This window comes from Lolium perenne, chromosome 6 (assembly GCF_019359855.2).
Source record: "Lolium perenne isolate Kyuss_39 chromosome 6, Kyuss_2.0, whole genome shotgun sequence".
Lineage (NCBI taxonomy): Eukaryota > Viridiplantae > Streptophyta > Magnoliopsida > Poales > Poaceae > Lolium > Lolium perenne.
The window spans coordinates 76,273,715-76,292,440 of NC_067249.2; the positions used below are offsets into that span (position 1 = coordinate 76,273,715).

At 45.9% G+C, this 18,726-nt stretch overlaps 1 protein-coding gene across 1 annotated transcript; it reads left to right on the forward strand.

Annotated features, from left to right (window-relative positions):
* The first annotated feature begins 1,012 nt into the window (after nucleotides 1-1,012).
* LOC127307733 (aminopeptidase M1-A) lies at nucleotides 1,013-11,570 on the forward strand. Its single transcript, XM_051338496.2, has 19 exons — nucleotides 1,013-1,374; nucleotides 4,531-4,676; nucleotides 5,143-5,245; nucleotides 5,880-6,066; nucleotides 6,176-6,269; nucleotides 6,729-6,882; nucleotides 7,410-7,514; nucleotides 7,598-7,714; nucleotides 8,868-8,981; nucleotides 9,232-9,414; nucleotides 9,533-9,812; nucleotides 9,899-10,020; nucleotides 10,105-10,202; nucleotides 10,286-10,463; nucleotides 10,553-10,667; nucleotides 10,763-10,830; nucleotides 10,913-10,990; nucleotides 11,079-11,153; nucleotides 11,255-11,570. The coding sequence occupies exons 1-19, from the start codon at nucleotides 1,141-1,143 to the stop codon at nucleotides 11,435-11,437; spliced, it is 2,634 nt and encodes an 877-aa protein (XP_051194456.1). The 5' UTR covers nucleotides 1,013-1,140; the 3' UTR covers nucleotides 11,438-11,570.
* The last annotated feature ends 7,156 nt before the right edge of the window (nucleotides 11,571-18,726 follow it).

Genomic DNA, 18,726 nt, shown 5'->3' on the forward strand with positions numbered 1-18,726 from the left:
TGCCTCGCCAACGGAGGAACTCCAGTTCGAGGAACCGGCCTCGTTAGGTGCCGGAGGACGAGAAGGGTGTGCGAGGCCGACGCGCCGTCGAGGCAACGCCGTTGGAGGAGGATGCGGCCCGGAGCGAGCTGTGCCGATGGAGATTAATGGCATGGACGCGCACCCGGTGAGACCAAGAGGAGGAGGAGGAGGAACTGGTCGTGGTGGCTATGGTCTAGGTTGGAAAGCCACCCGCGAAAGCCCACGGAGGCCTAGAGGAGGAGGCCGGCGACCGGATCCACCTTGCTCCGGCGACGCCATTGGAGTTAGATGGAGGAGAGAAGCAGAAGCATGCCTGGTTCGTGTGCCTCCATATGCACTTCTATATAAAGAGAGCACTGGCGGCGGGGAGGATCGGCGGGAGGTTTTGATCTCAGCGAAATTTTCGTTTGGAATTTGGCAGCGGGGAAGATCGGCGGGACGTTTTGATCTCACGAAATTTGGTCGAGAGCTTTTGATGGAAACTGAGCGGGGGGAGAAGGAAGGAGTGCGGGAAGAAGAAGGAGAGGAGAAAATTTGGCTCGGAATGGTCTCCACCAAATGCGGTATGACGGCTCGTTTATTGGGCATGCAGATTACTAAGCGCTAACATAAAGATTAGTTAGACGCAGATCTGATATCCACGATGCTCCCACGCACACGATTTTGAGCCGATAGAAAAACACCTTGGTCCCAGAGAATTGTGAGCTGCGCCCTTTAAAGAAAAATGGAGGGAGTACTCTCTTATAGCTGGTCGTATAGATAAATCCGGAACTGAAATTTCCTGTCAGGAATATACCTAGTTGATAATCTATTAATCTATTTCTGCCTATATCTCCACCGCAAACGTGTCAAACTGAAACTCGTCGTCTTTATCCCCAAGAGTCCAAGACACACACATAGCTTGTGGCGTGCGACTGTAGCTGTGCAGCCTCAAACTCCGGAACCCGTTAAGCACTTAGCTGGAGAGATAGAGAGAGAGCCCCGCCCGCTATTAAATCTCTCTCGCCAAATCGCGGCGAATCGCAATCGCAAAGCCTCCTCCTCCGAGTCTCCGACGCTTCCAAATCTCTCTCTCTCTCTCTCCCTCAGACCCCACCGACGACGGCAGCAGCAGTGGCCATGGCGGCGGAGCAGAGCGCGGAGCAGTTCAGGGGCCAGGCGCGGCTGCCGGCCTTCGCGGCGCCGCGCCGCTACGATCTGCGCCTCACGCCGGACCTCGCCGCCTGCACCTTCTCCGGCTCGGTCGACATCTCCCTCCACGTCGCCGCGCCCACGCGCTTCCTCGTGCTCAACGCCGCCGACCTCGACGTTTCCGCCGCCGACGTGCGCTTCACGCCCCACGCCTCCGACCAGGTACACCGAACTCCCTGCTGCTTCCTCGCGCCGCGCGCGCGTCTCCTACGCTGGTGGCCTGGGCCTGATCTGTTCGTCTGAGGTCGGGGATCGGCCCGAGGGTGTAAGGCGGGGGTTTAGGGGCGGGTTTGCCGCCAGTGGATCGAAGTTTCGATCCCAGGTCGGAGGCGCCATTCTTAGCATTGGCCCGCTTGATAGGGGACCCGGGAGCGAGATCGATTTCGTTCAGCTTAGAATTTTCGTGCGCACCGCCTACTAGGGCTTATTATGGGTTTACTTTCTTACATCTTACACCTACAGGATACACTGTTTCTATGGAACGCTGTGATCTTACAATTTCAGTGAGAGATTTATGATGATTTGGAGAATGGGTCGTCATAAGCAGAGTTCCTCGGATTTGTTATGTGCCGTTGATATGTGGTTTACTTTAGTTTTCGAGAAAGTGGTTTAGTTGTGTTATACTTGCCTGTCCTTTTGTTGAAGCTTCAGTGACTTGAAGTAATAATTGTTAAAAGGTTTCAGAGAAGAATTCCTCGCACCTTGGAAATCAATGTGCAATTGAGACTCTAGATCAAGGTACAAGTTAGGGTTGTGTTTTTATGGATAGATCTCTGACTGGAAAATTAGGATCATGAACCTGCTTTCATATTAGGTAGCTGATCACACGGAAGTATTTCAATAAGAAAACGACAACACTGCGACACCGTTTCGTCCTGGGCTCCCGCGAGTCCCAGGGCGAAACCCTAGTCCGCCGCCGCCGCCAGCCCCGTCCTCCTCTCCCCCGCCTCGCCGCCGCCAGGAGGCGCCACCGGGCGAAGCTCGGTCGGCGTCGGCGGCGGGGCGCCTTCTCTCCTCCTCGCGGTGATGGCGGCGCGGGCGGCATCGGTGAGGGGAGGCGCGGCGCTAGGCAGGGGGCGTGGCGGCGCGGCTGTTCGACGGCGGCGCGGCGGCTCTGCAGGATGTGCGTGCTCGGGGCGGCGGCGGCTTCCGCGGAAGCTTCTGCCACGGCGGGCGGCACGAGCTCGGCCCGATGCGGTCTGATGGAGGCGGGCGGCGTGGCGCGAGGGTGGGCGTCCACGACACCTGGCGGTCGGGCGGCGGCGCTACGACCTGTGAGTGGAGCCGGACGGTTAGCGCGGCCAGGGCGGCCGCCTCGCGCGCGGGCTGGGGCAGGGGCCCCGGGCCCGGCCGAGCCCACCAAATCCCCAGATCTAGTGCCACAGGCAGCCATGGGGCTGCAGGTGCTGCTCTGGCCACTTCCAGGTCCGTGGTGGTGCTGCTGGCCGACGAGCGCTCATGGAGGCGGATCCCTTGCTATGTGGTCCTCCGGGCTCCCTCGGATCTGCGGCGGGCGGAGTTTGGACGCCGGGGCGGCGGCCCTGGACGGTGGGTGGCGACGTCGACCGGAAGGCGGGTGGCGTTCGCGGGTGCTGGCCGATCTCCTTGGCCGTGTGGACGGTGAGGAGTCGGTGGGTGGCTGGGTGCGGCGTGGTCGTGCTCCGGCGCGTTCTTCGTCTGTTCGTTGGCGTCTCCACTTTCCGATCTCTCTGCGCCAGATACGGCATGGTTGGTCCTCGGACTGCCCGTTCTGCGTCCGTGCGAGTTTGGTGGGGAGCTGCCGGGGGTAACTCTTGGCTGGCTCGGTGCCAGCCACATCGGCAGCGACGATTCTATCGCCGTTCTCCTTCTTGAAGGGCTGGTGAGGTAACCCTCCCCTTTTCCTCTTCTTCCCGGGTGAAAACTCAGGCTACGGCCGGGCGACGATGGCGCAATGCGTCGTTCTCCTCCTTGGAGGCGCCGCTTTGGGTTGAGGGGACAGAGGGCTATCGGTGTGGTGACAATGACGGTGGTGCGGTTTGGGTGTGTCTTTGGTGAGGCCTGTGGCGGCAGTCAGCAAGTTCAAGGCTTTTTTGGGCGCTCAACCACCTCTATGTTCTGTGTTGGCCGATGAGATGGGAAGGGTCCCTCCTTCGGCGGCAGCAAGGCGAGGCGGTCTCGGAGCCGGATCTTCATCTCTTTGACGCTGGTGCTTCTCCTCTTCGCTTGGCACGTCTCTTTCCGTCCGCGGCAGTTCTCCGTAGCTTGTACTTGTGGGCTCTTTGGTGGCGCTGCCGAGTGGAATTCTCTGTAGTTCCTCTAGGGCTTTGCCTCTTTCTTTTACCTTGTTCAAGTTTGTGTAATCAGCACCATTGTATCCTAGCCGGTTGATGGCTTTATTAATTTAAAGCTGGGCTCTTGAGCCTTATGTTTAAAAATTAGGTAGCTGATTGTGGTTTTGATTGCGGTCTTGAAATTTCAGTTAGAGGTTTATAATTTGGATAATGGATCGTCAGAAGTAGAGTTCCCCGGATTTGTTCTGTGCCATGTATATGTGCTTTATTTTAGTTTTCGAGAAAGTGGTTTAGTTTACCTATACTTGCCTGTCCTTTTGTTCAAGCTTCAGTGTCTTCCAGTACTAATTGTTAAAAGGTTTCAGAACAAAAGTCCTCGCACCTTCGAAATCAATGCATAAGTGAGATTCTAGATTATGGCAGAAGTTAGGATTGTGTTTTCATGGGTAGATCTCTGACTGGAAAATTATGATCATGAACCTGCTTTCATATTAGGCAGCTGATCATGGTTATGATTTGGGTGGCCTGAAAGCTTGAAACTCAAAATCCACTTCACTCATCACTGTCTTGGCTCATTTCCTTAACAGGTCCATTTTTTGCTCCTTATAATAGCGAGACTAACGAGCGAGTTACTCATGAAGTACTTATGGCACATGCCTATTAACTATAATTACTGCACATACCTATTAATAAGTACTTAAATAGTTGAAGTGCACCATTTCTTTCCCCAGTTTGATGATACATATATTGCATGAAATAATACAAGCCTTTTCACGTTGCTCGCTATACAAGAATTTTTTTCTTGTTTAACTTTTCAATACCAAGTTTGTACATGGTCAAAAAGTTAACTAGCCAATCGAGCTAGCCAAACTTGGGCTTTTAGCGAACCGAGCCAAGCTAAACCGATATTAAAGGGAGTTTGAGTTGGCTCGTCTTCCAGCCCTACTCAGTATACTAGCTCTTTTAGGGTTGACAATGGCGTCGCAGTAATTTTTTGGAGCTTTATTCTATGTTTGTTCATGAATCATGATGGCTTTTGCATCAGGCGCTGTGTCCTGTGGAGGTTACCAATGAACTGAAGGATGAGATCTTGATTATTCGCTTCAATGAAGTGCTACCTCTTGGGGAGGGAACTTTGGCAATTGCATTTCTGGGAACTTTGAATGATAAGATGAAGGGTTTTTATAGAAGGTAATCATTTGTTGTCTTTAAGGCTATATGTTACCAGATATGTACGTGCATGCACATTTTGCATCATCAGAAATATAGTGTCACCAGACCTAAATTCTTACCTTATTTTGCAAAACACAGTTTTGATAATATTTGGGAAACAGACGACAACCATAATATATGTTACAACAATACATGATATGAAGAGGTAAATTAAGTCAACAGTCATAATGTGGGGGCTAAACAACGACAAATAAGTTTTAATTTCTCATAATTTCAAAAGAAAGATTGTAAAATATAATTAGTATGGTGTTATTAGGGATTGAATATGCAAATTAAACATAATTTTCAGATGTTCAACTTAATTGCATGAGCTGCTAGATTAGATTGTAGATTAAGATGGTTTGAGTCAAACTTTAACTCATAGTTTTTATATTGGTATAGAATATGTGAAAAAATCATAACATAGTCTTCGTTGTTTTCTTAGTGTGTATGAGCTCAATGGGGAGAAGAAGAACATGGCTGTAACCCAGTTTGAACCTGCTGATGCAAGGCGCTGCTTCCCATGTTGGGATGAACCTGCTTTCAAGGTTTATGCCTTTGCTTTTCACTACTTCATTTTTGTTTTGGTGATACTCTATTTACGGTTTTACTTCAGTTGCATGGGGAAAGGAATACGTGTACGGAGCAACACATGGTAACATGGACGTGAACACGCATTAGGATTCTTTTTAGTTAGCTTTTCATGACATGAATCTTGTGCGACATTATATGTTCTATTCTGGTTTGGCAGTTAGGATTTAACTTCATTGATGTCAATTGTATATACTGAACCTTTTCTTAACCTTTTCATAGCTTTGGATATGAACTTAATGGTAAATCCACAAGGTGGATGTGTATTCTTCAGCTCTACAGGACTCCTTGCATGTTATCTGATTATATACCACAAGATGAGCATTGTTTGATTTAGTGCTATTTATCGACTGACTACACCATAATGAGATAATGTATTGACTTATAGGGTATTTTATTTAACTCTTAATAGAGTAACAGTATAACCTGTACAATTTAGGCTTTTTAGTTTTTCAAAGAAGGTTAAATTTGGGCACACATCAGTTCATCAATGTTTAGAATTGTACATCATGTGAACAGAAGGATGAAAGAGTAAGCCACTTTAGATTATATAGAAGACATGTGAGTGTAACTGTTCCATTTACTCTGCAGGCTGTATTCAAAATTACTCTGGAAGTTCCTTCTGAGACTGTTGCTTTGTCTAATATGCCAGTCGTTGAAGAGAAGGTCAATGGCCCCACCAAAACTGTTTACTTCCAGGAAACTCCAATAATGTCAACATACCTAGTGGCTGTTATTGTTGGCATCTTCGACTATGTGGAAGCTTTCACCAGTGATGGTATCATAACTTCTCTGTTTCTTATCTTACCATCACACATCCTCTTAGCTCTCACCTGTTTGTAGTTCATGCCATGAATTTAAGTGGCCCCATCTCCCTTCTTTTGCAGGTACTAGTGTTCGTGTTTACACACAAGTTGGTAAGAGTGCACAGGGAAAGTTCGCACTAGAGGTTGCCGTGAAGACACTAATCCTCTTCAAGGAGTAAGCTTTTGTTGTGTTCCAGCTAGATCTGATTTTTGCAAACCTAATAGTGCTATTCAGAAAGTTCTGTATTGAGTTACCAACTTACCATAAGATGTAAATAACACTGTTATTGCACATAATTATTAAATATGCAAACATTGTGGGCTGATCTAGCTTGAGGTGTTTGTGTAAATGCACCCTGTCGGGAACCATGTTTTTTTCCCCTGTATATCCAGTATAACCTTATTAAATGTTGCATTATCAGCTCATTTCCTGATGTAACTATCAGTAGATATATATGCATGATTATGACTTAGATAAGCACTTCAGTTTTTGTAATATTTCTATGCTTTGACGATTTATCAAATTTGTACCCTTTCTAAGTACTTAATAATATGTTTCCTTGTATATATATTTGAGGATATGTTGATGCAACTGTTATGGGTTCAAGCTAACCATGGCTGTTTATCATGGTAGGTACTTTGCTGTGCCATATCCTCTCCCAAAAATGGATATGATTGCCATTCCTGATTTTTCCGCTGGAGCGATGGAGAACTATGGCTTAGTTACATATCGTGAAACTGCTCTGCTATTTGATGAGCGACACTCTGCAGCTGCTAATAAGCAAAGGGTAGGTTCTATTGTCCAAGTTTTCACCATTCACTGGCCGGCATACAAAGCTAACTTGGCCCATGTCCAATTTATGATTTGAGAGATGCCCTGTACAGGCATACCTCTTGCCCATATTGCTTTCTTCTTCCCTTTAAAAAAGGAAGAGACGAAAAGAACTGGGTCATCATAGTTATACCAAATAATATTTCTTTTTCCATCATAAATGTTACATCTGATTATCAACATATGCACAACTCCCCTACACTGCTGGTGCCAAAAATCCAGCATAAAAAATGTAAGTTACTTTTACATATAATTGCAATACCTATCTATACCGCAGCAACACGTGGGGCATCCTTCTAGTTTATTTAATTGTTTTAGTCATTCTGGACAATGCTGAACACACAATATTTGCTTCGTGGCCACCAATTTACCAAAACAGGACAGAGTTTGTAAGCCATTTTGTAGGTACTGATTTAGATTTCATATGCTGTTTGATGGCATCCTTCTGGAAATCTTTACTTAATACCTTCCTTTTCTTTTCAGGTTGCAGTTGTTGTTGCACATGAGTTAGCTCACCAGTGGTTTGGAAATCTTGTGACTATGGAATGGTGGACACATCTATGGCTGAACGAGGGTTTTGCAACATGGGTAAGAAATTAACACAATAATATTGAGAAGTAGCATCAATTTTATGTTTTTTTTTTGCTCATTTGAAGTTTATGTCATTGCAGGTATCCTACTTAGCTGCAGATTGTTTCTTTCCTGAATGGAATGTTTGGATTCAGTTTCTAGAGGAATCTACAACAGGTTTCAGGTTGGATGCTCTGGCAGGATCACATCCAATTGAGGTAACGATTATTTTATCCCTGTCAGCATGCTATGCCATAGCAAGCAGTATACCCAATTTTTTTTTTCTTTAGATCCTCTTTCTACTTTTGCAATGATGGACAATTGGCTGTCTACTTCTGTTGGTCCAGAAAATTTACATGGTTGCTATATATATTTCCATCACGTGGAATCTTCTAATTATCTACTATGTCACACTGAAAGGTCGGGGGTTTTGGAAAATCACATCAATAGATATTTAGGAGATTTTGAAGTACTCATTTATGCCCTCTCCTAAACTGATCGACCAGCTGACCCATCCTCAGTTCTGACCCGACACTGACAAGACCCTCATGCTACAAACGCCATGGCTGCAAAGCTCCTTCTTGCTGCCAAGGTCGTCGTCACTCTGAGTCCACGTTGCCATATAGGAGTGCAGCATGCAGGCTCATTGGTGAGCTTAGCCATGCTTGATGCTTCTGCGTGCAGAGCTCCTTGATGCGTGCATGCAGGCACAGAGGAACTCAGGACTATCCCGCTGCCTTACTCTCCTTTGTGTCCAAAGACACAGTGGTTGGCCAGCTGGGTTGTAGCGCAGCAGCATAATATAAGCATGTAATTTCGATTAGTGCACTGATGTGCTCCTACTCTAGCTTCTTGGGAGCTATTTTCCCCAACTTGATTCCAGGGCTAACACGGGTCCATGCCGCAGAGGGGCGTCTCAGATGGTGCAGTATGGCAGTAGAAGGCATGATTCTGCTCTGCGCAACTGGCCTGCTTAGAGTAGGCAGGAGCTGTGAGACCGCACTCCATTCCCTCCCTCCCGTGACTTGAAACTTCAGCTAGGGTTTATTATGACAAGTCATAGAAGTTACGTACCTTTGTTAGCTATGTGCTTCCCACATTTTAATGAAGCATTTGGAGGATCGGGCCTGGGTGGTATTGTTCATCTATCAGTTGAGCCAGAGAACTAGCTTCAGTTCATCACTCCCCACATATTTCTGCTACTTCATTGAAATGCCGGAGAAAATGTATCAGGGCATATTATTTCAGAATTCTTATAAAGGCTGATCAGATTTTATTGAAATGATATGGAACTTTTCATTTTGCCAATTGATTACTTTATACCTTACCTTATCATGATGCGCATATATGGCTTATTAACTATTATTTCAGGTGGATGTAAATCATGTTGATGAAATAGATGAGATATTTGATGCTATAAGCTATAGGAAAGGTGCCTCTGTTATTCGGATGCTGCAAAGCTATCTTGGGGCTGAGATCTTCCAGGTATGTTTTTCTTATTTCCCCCTCATCTTATTTTATCAGGTTTATCAGGTCATGGGATCCCGGACATATGATTACTTTTGGAGTTCTACTTACCGCTTGCATTATATTATCTTTTGCCAGAAGGACACTACTCTTATTTTCCTTACATAATTTGGATAGTTGTGTGGATTAAACACAATATTAGCTGTAACTATAAAGTCCATGGAACTTAAACTTTCAGTTAGTTTCACATTTTTTCCTTGTTTGCTAGAAATCACTGGCTGCATACATCAAAAGGTATGCGTATTCAAATGCCAAGACAGAGGACTTGTGGGCTGCCCTTGAAGAGGGGTCTGGTGAGCCAGTGAATACGTTAATGCATTCTTGGACAAAACAGCAAGGTTATCCTGTTGTCAGTGTAAAACTGAAGGACGGAAAGCTAGAGCTGGAGCAGGTTGGCCATGGAGATCCACAAAACCCTTTCGACTTTGCATGATTTTATCAAATTTCATAATCAAATTTAATATCTGGGTTGAGGAGTCCTGAGCATCTTTTGGTTTTGTCTCTTGCAGACACAGTTCCTGTCAAGTGGGTCCGAAGGAGTTGGGCAATGGGTGGTTCCCATCACACTATGTTGCTGTTCATACTCACTTCAACAGAAGTTCCTTTTCCGTGAAAAACAAGAGGATTTCCAGTTGGCAGGGCTTCTAGAATGTGAAAAGAATGACGAATTCTGGATTAAACTTAATGTCGATCAGACTGGCTTCTATAGAGTAAGCTATGATGAGGAACTTGCATCCCGACTTAGGCATGCAGTTGGGACCAACAAACTGAGCGCAGCTGACAGATATGGTAAAACATTTTCATAGTTGCTCGCAACTTTATAAAGTCTTAACCTGTTCAACTATTCTTACATTATTATTACTTGATACATACAGGTGTACTTGATGACACATATGCCCTCTGTATGGCTGGTAAACAGAAGGTGGTCACGTTGCTGCATTTGATTGCTGCTTACAAGGATGAGACTGAGTACACCGTACTTGCGCTCGCCATCGAAGTACTATTCTTTCTATACTAGTTGAACAATGTGTTTCCTGAACTTGGTTCTGTTCTAATCATCTTCCCCCTCTTGGCTTCGTAGACAAGTCTGAGAATTTTCGAGATGATGGCTGTTGCTGCACCTGGGGAGTTGGGTAATATGAAAAAGTTCCTAATCAACTTTCTTGAGCCATTTGCGCAGTAAGTTGGTTGCTCTTGCCGTTCTGTAGTGGAAGTATAGTTTATTGTGCAGTCTCTCCTAACCTCGCAGAAATCCTCTGCAGGCGAGTTGGGTGGGATGCTAAGAGTGGTGAGGGCCACCTGAATGCACTGTTAAGAGGTACACTCTTGACTGCTCTCGCGGAACTTGGCCATGAGGCTACCATAAATGAAGCTGTCCGCCGGTTTAATGTCTTTCTGGAAGACAGAGAGACACCACTCCTTCCTCCAGATGTCCGAAAGGTTAGCACCGTAACTGAATGCACATTATGCGTATAGCTAACTGCGCAAACCATGTGTAGTCCACTTGTAACTATCTTATTGTATTGTAGGCTGCATATGTTGCTCTGATGCAGACAGTGAGCAAATCAAACAAATCTGGCTATGAATCACTCCTGAAGATATACAGGGAAACTGATCTGAGCCAGGAAAAAGTCCGTGTGCTAGGTAACTTAATATTTCCATTTCATCAAAAGACTATTTGTAGGTGGCAATGAGAGAATTTTGGGACCTGACAATTTTTCTGATCCTTTTCTTGGAAGGTTCTTTGGCATCCTCTCCCGACTCTGATGTTGTTCTTGAAGCCCTGAATTTCCTGCTATCGGCTGAGGTAACAAACAAGCGATAAAAACATTCTTGATGATAGTGTTAATTCTCAACCCAGCTGAACTGTTACATATTTGCATGCACAGGTAAGGAATCAGGATTGTATATTTGTGCTTCGGGGAGTGACTGCAGCGGCACACGAGGTGGCATGGACATGGTTGAAGGTATTTATGGTCTTTTTTGCATTTCCTTTGCTAGCGTTGTTACTTCCTTTTTTGCTTCTGTACTGACTCATTCCTTGCCATGGTTCAGGAAAACTGGGACTACATATCTGAGACCTTCACTGGACACATTCTCACTTACTTCATCTCGGTCACAGTCTCACTGGTACATGTCTAACCTCTTTATGATGCTCATGCAAGCTGGCACAGGCACGACCAAAACTTGAAACATGCTTACATGAATCGAACATTGTTGATTTGTTTCAGCTCGCCACTGACGAGAAGGGTGACGAGGCAGAGGAGTTTTTCAAGACCAGGACCAAGGCAAGCATCGCGAGGACGGTGAAGCAGAGCATCGAGAGAGTGAGGATCAAGGCCAAGTGGGTCGAGAACACCAAGGGCGAGGCAGATCTCGGCCTTGTTCTCAAGGAGCTGGCTCACAAGCAGTGAGACGTCTAGGTAGTTGGAGCATATTCAATCCTCCTCCCTGTACGTGGTGAACTGGTGATGGTTTTCTCAAGCATTTAAGATGTGCACTTTAGAAGGATTCAGTAATAAAGTGATACTTATAGCTTTCGCTGAATGTTCTTGTTCACCTATTGCTGTCATGTTGTGGCGATCGAGTACATGCGTTTGTCTGGGTGTTGTTGGATATTATCTTTATCCGAATCTGTATAGGACTGTACTACACGGCGCCCCGCACCAAGAGCTCGTGCGACGGATTTCTTTCACTAATGTGCATGCATGCATGCAGTGACACGGAAGATGACATCATCTAGATTCCCTTTAACATTTCAATTAAAAAAACCTTTATCTCTCAAACCGATAACTTGTTTCAAAATCCGTTTTCAAATGTGCATGCATGCATGCAGTGACACGGAAGATGACATCATCTAGATTCCCTTTAACATTTCAATTAAAAAAACCTTTATCTCTCAAACCGATAACTTGTTTCAAAATCCGTTTTCAGCATGAGCTTAGTCGCGACGAGATCTTCGAAACTAGATCCCATGTTGGTATATTTCACTAACTGCCAGATTATTCGCTACTTAGTTCCCAGATTGTAATAAGTTGATTGGTAGATTCATGTATGTTATTTTATACCAATATAAAGCTTCTTGATAGCTAATTTGTGTGGAATGATATTATTGCTTAGTTCTTAAAGACACTTGAACACCATTCATTTAGTTATGCATATCATTTCAATATTTAGAAATGACTAAAAATTTATCGGATAACAACGTACAACTACCGTTGTAATTCTTCATTGTTAATCTAGCAACTATTCAATATAACATGACAATTGTTGTGACGAAAAGAATATCGTCACACCCACAATGTAGATGTGCTTAATAATGCAATGTTTAGAAAAAATGTAAAAACTTATTTTGGTAGCCATGTACAATTATTAGGATAATTGTTCGATATTAATCTGGCAACTGGTGCAGCGAAAAATAAGTCTTTGAAACATAGCAACAATAGATCTAGTTTTGAAGCCCTCGTCAAGACGAACTTAATGGTACAAACGGATCACTAGTCGGAATAATGGTTTAGAAGATAAATCATTTTAAAATTTCAAATTTAGCAATTAATGCGATGATGTAAGCATGATGTTTAATAGTCCTGCATGCATGCATGACATCCCTCCTATAGGAGAAAAGCACCAAAATTTTACGGCCGCACGGAGAAAAGGATTGTGCGGCGCCTCCTACTAGATTTTTCCATCTGTATATGCAGCTAGCGCGGCGCTCGTTTGTGTATAGTGCATGGCGGCCTTGGTGTTGGCTGAGTGTACCTATTATTAGAAAAAAAACAGGTTGTGAGTACTAGTCCGGTTCGTAGAAGGAATCTGTGTCAGAGTAGGTTTAACATACCATTACCAGGTCGGCTGCTTCTGTATATACACACACGATAGTCCTGCGTTAGTTTTGTATATCATCGAGAGTTGGGAGGAAGAAAAAAAAAAGAGCCACGATATGTCTTGGCTTCGTGTCTTGGTCTATTTTTTTTGACGTGATCAATCCCTGAGCCAATTAGCCAAACACAAGTGAAGAGCCGCGGATAAACGAGGGAACTCCGAAGATGGGATACTTGATGATTCGTTCCAACTACGACTACGGATTTCTGTCAGCCCATCCTATATTCCAGTAGCAACAAGAACCTCTTGTTTGGGTGTAAATAAAGAAAGGAATACTCAAACGATCATTCCATCTTCGATCGGTCATGTCCGTTCTATCCCTGTTCCGGTCCGTGTCTAGCTACTATCCCGCGTCCCTGCGTCCGCCGCCACAAAGCGGCGACTTGGAAGAAGACGAGAGGGCTTGGTGGGACAATGGTGAAGCCCTCATCGACAGCGTCGCCTACATGATCGACGAGAGCAACCACACGTCCGCTCGCTGCCCCTTCACCACGAGAGAGGGCAGCCCGGAGCAGCTTCAGGTCACCTTCTTCCTCGCCCCGCCGCCGCATGTTTCCTACTTCTCCATAGCCTACACCAGCGGCGAGCCCACCCGGTTCGTCTACGAGCCTCGGATACTAGCCACGGCGGGCAATCTCGCCCTCATCTGCGCGAGGCACGGCCCCATCTCGCTGGGCAGACCCACCAACTACAACTTTTTCGTCTACCATGCCCCCACCCATGTCCAGGAATCCCCCAGGCTAGGGCTGCTTCCTCACCCGGAGCCCGACCTGTTTCCATGGGGCAGATACTGCTACTTCACTCAGGGAAAGGTTGGCATCCTCCGCTACCGCACCAGGAGCCACAGACCCCCCTTCATCATCACCTACACTACTCCCAGAAACGACGAATGCGATGCCTACAAAATCGCCACGATTTATACCCGAACCGAGGAATCAGGGATCACGGACTACGACCTCTTCATCTACGATTCCAAGACTGAGGCTTGGACCCGCGACGCCACTGTTTTTCCGCGGGAGCCTCCTCGACATTTTAGTTCCGACAGGGTCGTCACCATCGCCCGCACCATGGTCTGGGTCGACCTATCGCAGGGCGTGATCCTCTGCGACTTGCTGCACGCGCCGCCCGAGGAGGAGGAAGGCCGCCCGAGGCAGCTTCGCTACATCCCGCTGCCCAAGTCGGTGAGGCCACTAGGCCCGCGCGAAACCCGGCCCGTCCTTCTCCAGGGATGTCGCCGTCGTTGATGGCCGCGTCAAGTTCGTCGCGCTTGAGATCGACAGAAGCTGCCCGGGCCGGTGGACCGCTTCTACGTGGAGCATTTCGGTTGGCGATTCAGAGTTTCGAAAGGACGGGGAGGTGAAATCTGCTGATATTGGATATTGCTGTATCCTCGGATGCAATGGATCTTGGCCACCCAACTCTCAGCTCCTGCCATGGTGATGTTCTCTACCTCATGGCCAAGGCTAGCCTATATGCACTTGACCGCGAGTCGATCGTGATTGCTGTTGACATGAAGAACATGAAGGTGGGGCGAGTTGCCAAGTACACCATGCAAAGACAAGGCTGCATGATCTTCGCCTACATGCACACTACCATCTCCAAGTATCTCGCTCCACCACGAGGTACACTCTGCTTTTTAACTATATACTGAATCCTTTTAAACTTGATATGGGACTGCTAGTAGAAGAGCATTTATACGTGGTGTAGCTAGTGCAAACTCATATACTAGTTTGACATCGAACCCCCTGTTGAGTTTTTAAGATCACAACGATTTAATTCCTCCAGTTAACAATGAAAAATACTCGCCAAAATAATTGTTAGGAAGCTCCTAGAAACTACGATTTGCTGTAGTCTACAAGGCTGTGTATTGTTAATATTGATAGCTCAACTTCGTTCTTTTTTCACACCTAAGCAACCTATGGCTGCATTCCTCATTTCCTCTGCAGATTCAAAAGGTAACATGAAACGACGAGGGCAGATCTTGCTGGGTTCCTTTCACAAGAAGCCGCATGTGATTACTTTCATGTCCGGGCATGGCGACGACCAAGTGGAAGGAGCGGATGATCACATGTACGATCTGCCATCGATGAGCGACGATGAGGATAATATGGACTTGGGATAAGTCGTTGGCCGTATGGCACTGCTTTTTCATAAGCTCTGAATATGGTAACAAGAAAAAATGGTATTATTGTGATGGCACACACACTAGGGGAATCCAGCACTATTTCCCAGATAAGAGCATGTCTAACAGACCCCCTGTTTTTCTGCCCCGTAAAACGCGAGTAGAGGGCCCTGTATTCACTTTTCACCGGCCGAAAACTCGTTCGAGCTAGTAGACCCCAATTCTGTTTTACGCGGTGGGGATACTGGGTCTGCTAGCTCGGACGAGTTTCCAACCCCTCAAAACAGGGTTTTGACGAATTGGATATTAGAACCAATACAACATTCACATTGAATAAAAGTTTTAAATCACACAATAATTATCATAATTATTATAATAATGTTTTTCGAAACTGCCAACAAATGTTCTAATGGAGGAATCAAACAAATAACAAATATTCTCGCAATCAAACAATCAAGATAACCGTTTCACACATACAAGAATAGGAAATGAATGTAAAAACTCATTGGCTATGCAACTGCCAGTGGTGATCAGTCAGATCTTGGGTGATCTGATGATGAGTCTCGGCATCTTCAATGCTGCAATGCGCTGTAAGAAAAGCTTCAATCCGATCAGGGTTCCGCTGGGGCTGCACTCGGGTGCCAACATTGTCATAGAAACAAGGCAAGTTCAACCCTCTCTCATCTTCAATGATCATGTTGTGAAGAATCACACAACATGTTATGATTTCAACAAGAGTTTCCTTGTCCCAAAACCTTGCACCCCGGACAATGGAAAACTTTGCTTGCAAAACACCAAAAGCTCTCTCAATGTCCTTGCGACATGCCTCTTGATTTCTGGTGAAGCAAGCTTATTTTCTTGTCAAATGCTTGTCCCTTTTCTCTTTAATGGACTTGACAAGAGTTGCATAATTAGGGTAAATACCATCTGTGAGATAGTATCCCATGATGTACTCGTTGTTCATAACTTTGTAGTTACAAGTTGGAGCTTCACCCTTAACTAGTCTTGCAAACAAAGGGGATCTATTCAAGACGTTGATGTCGTTGAGTGTCCCCGGTAGTCCAGAAAAAGCATGCCAAATTCATAAGTCTTGCCAGGCCACAACTTCAAGAACAATGGTAGCATCACGATTTTTTCCACAATACATTCCATGCCATGCTTTTGGATATTTTTTCCATGTCCAATGCATGCAATCCAGACTACCAAGCATCTCCGGCCACCCCCTCTTTTCATTGATCTCCATGAGTCTCTTTGTATCTTCCTCATCTGGAGCTCGGAGATACGTCTTACCATACAACTTGATCACCATCTTGGCAAACATACGCACGCAATTCATGGTTGTTTGTACACCGATGCGAAGGTACTCATCGGTATATTCTGCTGGGATACCGTATGCAATCACCCTCGTGGTGGTTGATATTTTCTGAAATGGGCTAAATCCCATGACATTGGCAGCGTTCCTCCTTTGCTTGAAGTAATGGAAATTTGCCTTGCAGTCTCTGACGATCCTCTCGAACAACCTCCTACGCATTCGATACCTTCTACGGAAGAGGCTGGGAGGACAGGTCGGTACCTCGGCAAAAAAATCTTGCATCAGCTATTCGTGGCCGAGTGCGCGGTTCCGCGGAATGCACATACGCCCCATAGTGGATCCTTTTCTCTGATCCAACAGCTTGGCGCGGTCCTCCATTTGCTTCATGCCGAACATGAGCAGCATCATCTCCGTGTCATCGTCGTTCAGCAGCTCGTCGAGTCCGAATCGTCGGGATCCGATGAGGACAAATCGGTCGACGAATCCACCAAATCCTCCAGATGCACATCCTCCAAAGTCATCTACCACCGTAAAGCATAGATCAACCTCCAAGCACGTCGATTGTACCGGCGAAAATGAAGAGGAACGCGTCAGAGTACTCATCGTGGGTTTGACTGCGGAGGAGACCGCGGTGGGGGCGCAGCGGCACGCGCGGAGGGGCGCGGATGTCCGGCTGGGGTGCGGCGGGCGGCGGAGGGGGCCTGATCTCAAGGTTTTCGGCGGCGGCGCGCGGGTGGCTGTGGCGGCGGCGCTGGGGAAAACGGGTGGGATTTCTGAAATGTCCACGCGCCCTAGCTGAAATGGGATGGTGGGTTTACCCTGTATTTCCTGTCCCTCCCCGCACAAGTAGGGGGCTAGAAGCCACCCCCTAGCCGAAACTGAAAAAATCCGACGCGGGGGCCTGTTTTACGGGGTTTGCTAGACGACCGGGTAGAGCCCTACCCCGTATTTCGGCGATTATTTTACGGGGTTGGCCCTTTTAGGGGGTCTGTTAGACATGCTCTAAAGTACCTCATGCTGAAAAGCTATATGGATCCTTCTTGTGGAAAGACTTACGCAAGCAAGTTGATAATTTCAGAGAAGTTTCAAAGGTCAAACTGGGTGTTGGTAATACTTTTCTTTTTTTGGGAAGATAAGTGGGTTCTATCATGCTGTTCATCCACTTAAGTGTTCAGATGTCCTAGAATATTCTCATTTGTTCGGAATGTTAATCTTTTGGCTTCTCAATTCTATGCTCATTCAGAGTTTCTGGATTTATTCCATTTGCCTCTGACCATATTCGCTTTTGAAGAGCTGCCGGAGCTAAAGGATCTATTGAGTTCTAACCATTCGAGTGATCAAATGGATGTATGGGTATACAATTGGGAAGATAACTATATCTTAGCAAATTTCTATGCAAAAAATCACAAGCATCTTACAATCCATACACTGGCTTTGTAAATCTAGCTACATGATGAAAACTAAAGTTTTCAACTGACTTCAAAGGCGACATTGGCATGTCACGAATGATACACATCGTGTTTGTGTCCTACCCGAGCTTATGAAGACAAATTTCATTTATTTTCAACTGTAATTTCAGTAGACATATTTTGAAGTATATTAAAATTGAGTGGCCTAATAGTGATGATCTGCAAATTGTTATTGCTAGTGCTAGAAGGAGTTTCACCAAGGAATTCTTCATGGAAGTTCTTATAATATCATGTTGGCACATTTGGCTTAGGAGGAATGGCCGACTTTTGCTAGTTGGAGTTCTAATTTCATACATGATATGTCCATGCTTAGGCATATATATGATGAAGTCCAAATACCATGATGATCTTATGGCATGGATAATTTCTATTCCATAACCTTGTAGAGTTTCTAGGTAGGTGCATACTTTTATTTCTTTGGAGACTTCTTGTAATTTCAGTTTAATATAATAAATTTGTTGGGTTCTTTTTTGCCTCGTAGTCCAGAGTCAATTTTTTTTAACGCGTAGATGGTGCTTTCTGGCTCTTTTCTTGTGTTGAGTGTTGTGAAATCCGTACTATCAAGAGGGGGGGGGGGGGGGGGGGCACTGGGGATTAGTTGGAGAAATCAAGTTCACGTACACATACCCCAAATGCACCTCCACAACCATCCTACTCTTGGTCGAGAGAATTCCCCAAAATCTCTTTGTTGCATTCTTCTCTACTTAGCCGGTATTATAGGCGTACCAATCGGTTGTAGCGCCTACCTCCTAGTTCCGAGTTGCGACACTATAGTTGGGCGCGCTAGAAATATAACTCAACTCGGTAGCGCAAGGGATACTTCCACTCACCTCTAGGAGCGGTAGTACCGGTCTCACTACCGGTCCAGTACCTCATAAGCTATTTATGAGTGCATAAAACCTTATGGTACCCCTGTAC

What these genes read in the sequence shown, in the direction of transcription:
- LOC127307733 (XM_051338496.2), top strand. Translation starts at nt 1,141, where the DNA reads ATGGCGGCGGAGCAGAGCGCGGAGCAGTTCAGGGGCCAGGCGCGGCTG. An exon ending in TTTCTTGAGCCATTTGCGCA is followed by an intron (nt 10,203 to 10,285) that starts GTAAGTTGGTTG and finishes AATCCTCTGCAG; the next exon opens with GCGAGTTGGGTGGGATGCTA. An exon ending in TTCCTCCAGATGTCCGAAAG is followed by an intron (nt 10,464 to 10,552) that starts GTTAGCACCGTA and finishes ATTGTATTGTAG; the next exon opens with GCTGCATATGTTGCTCTGAT.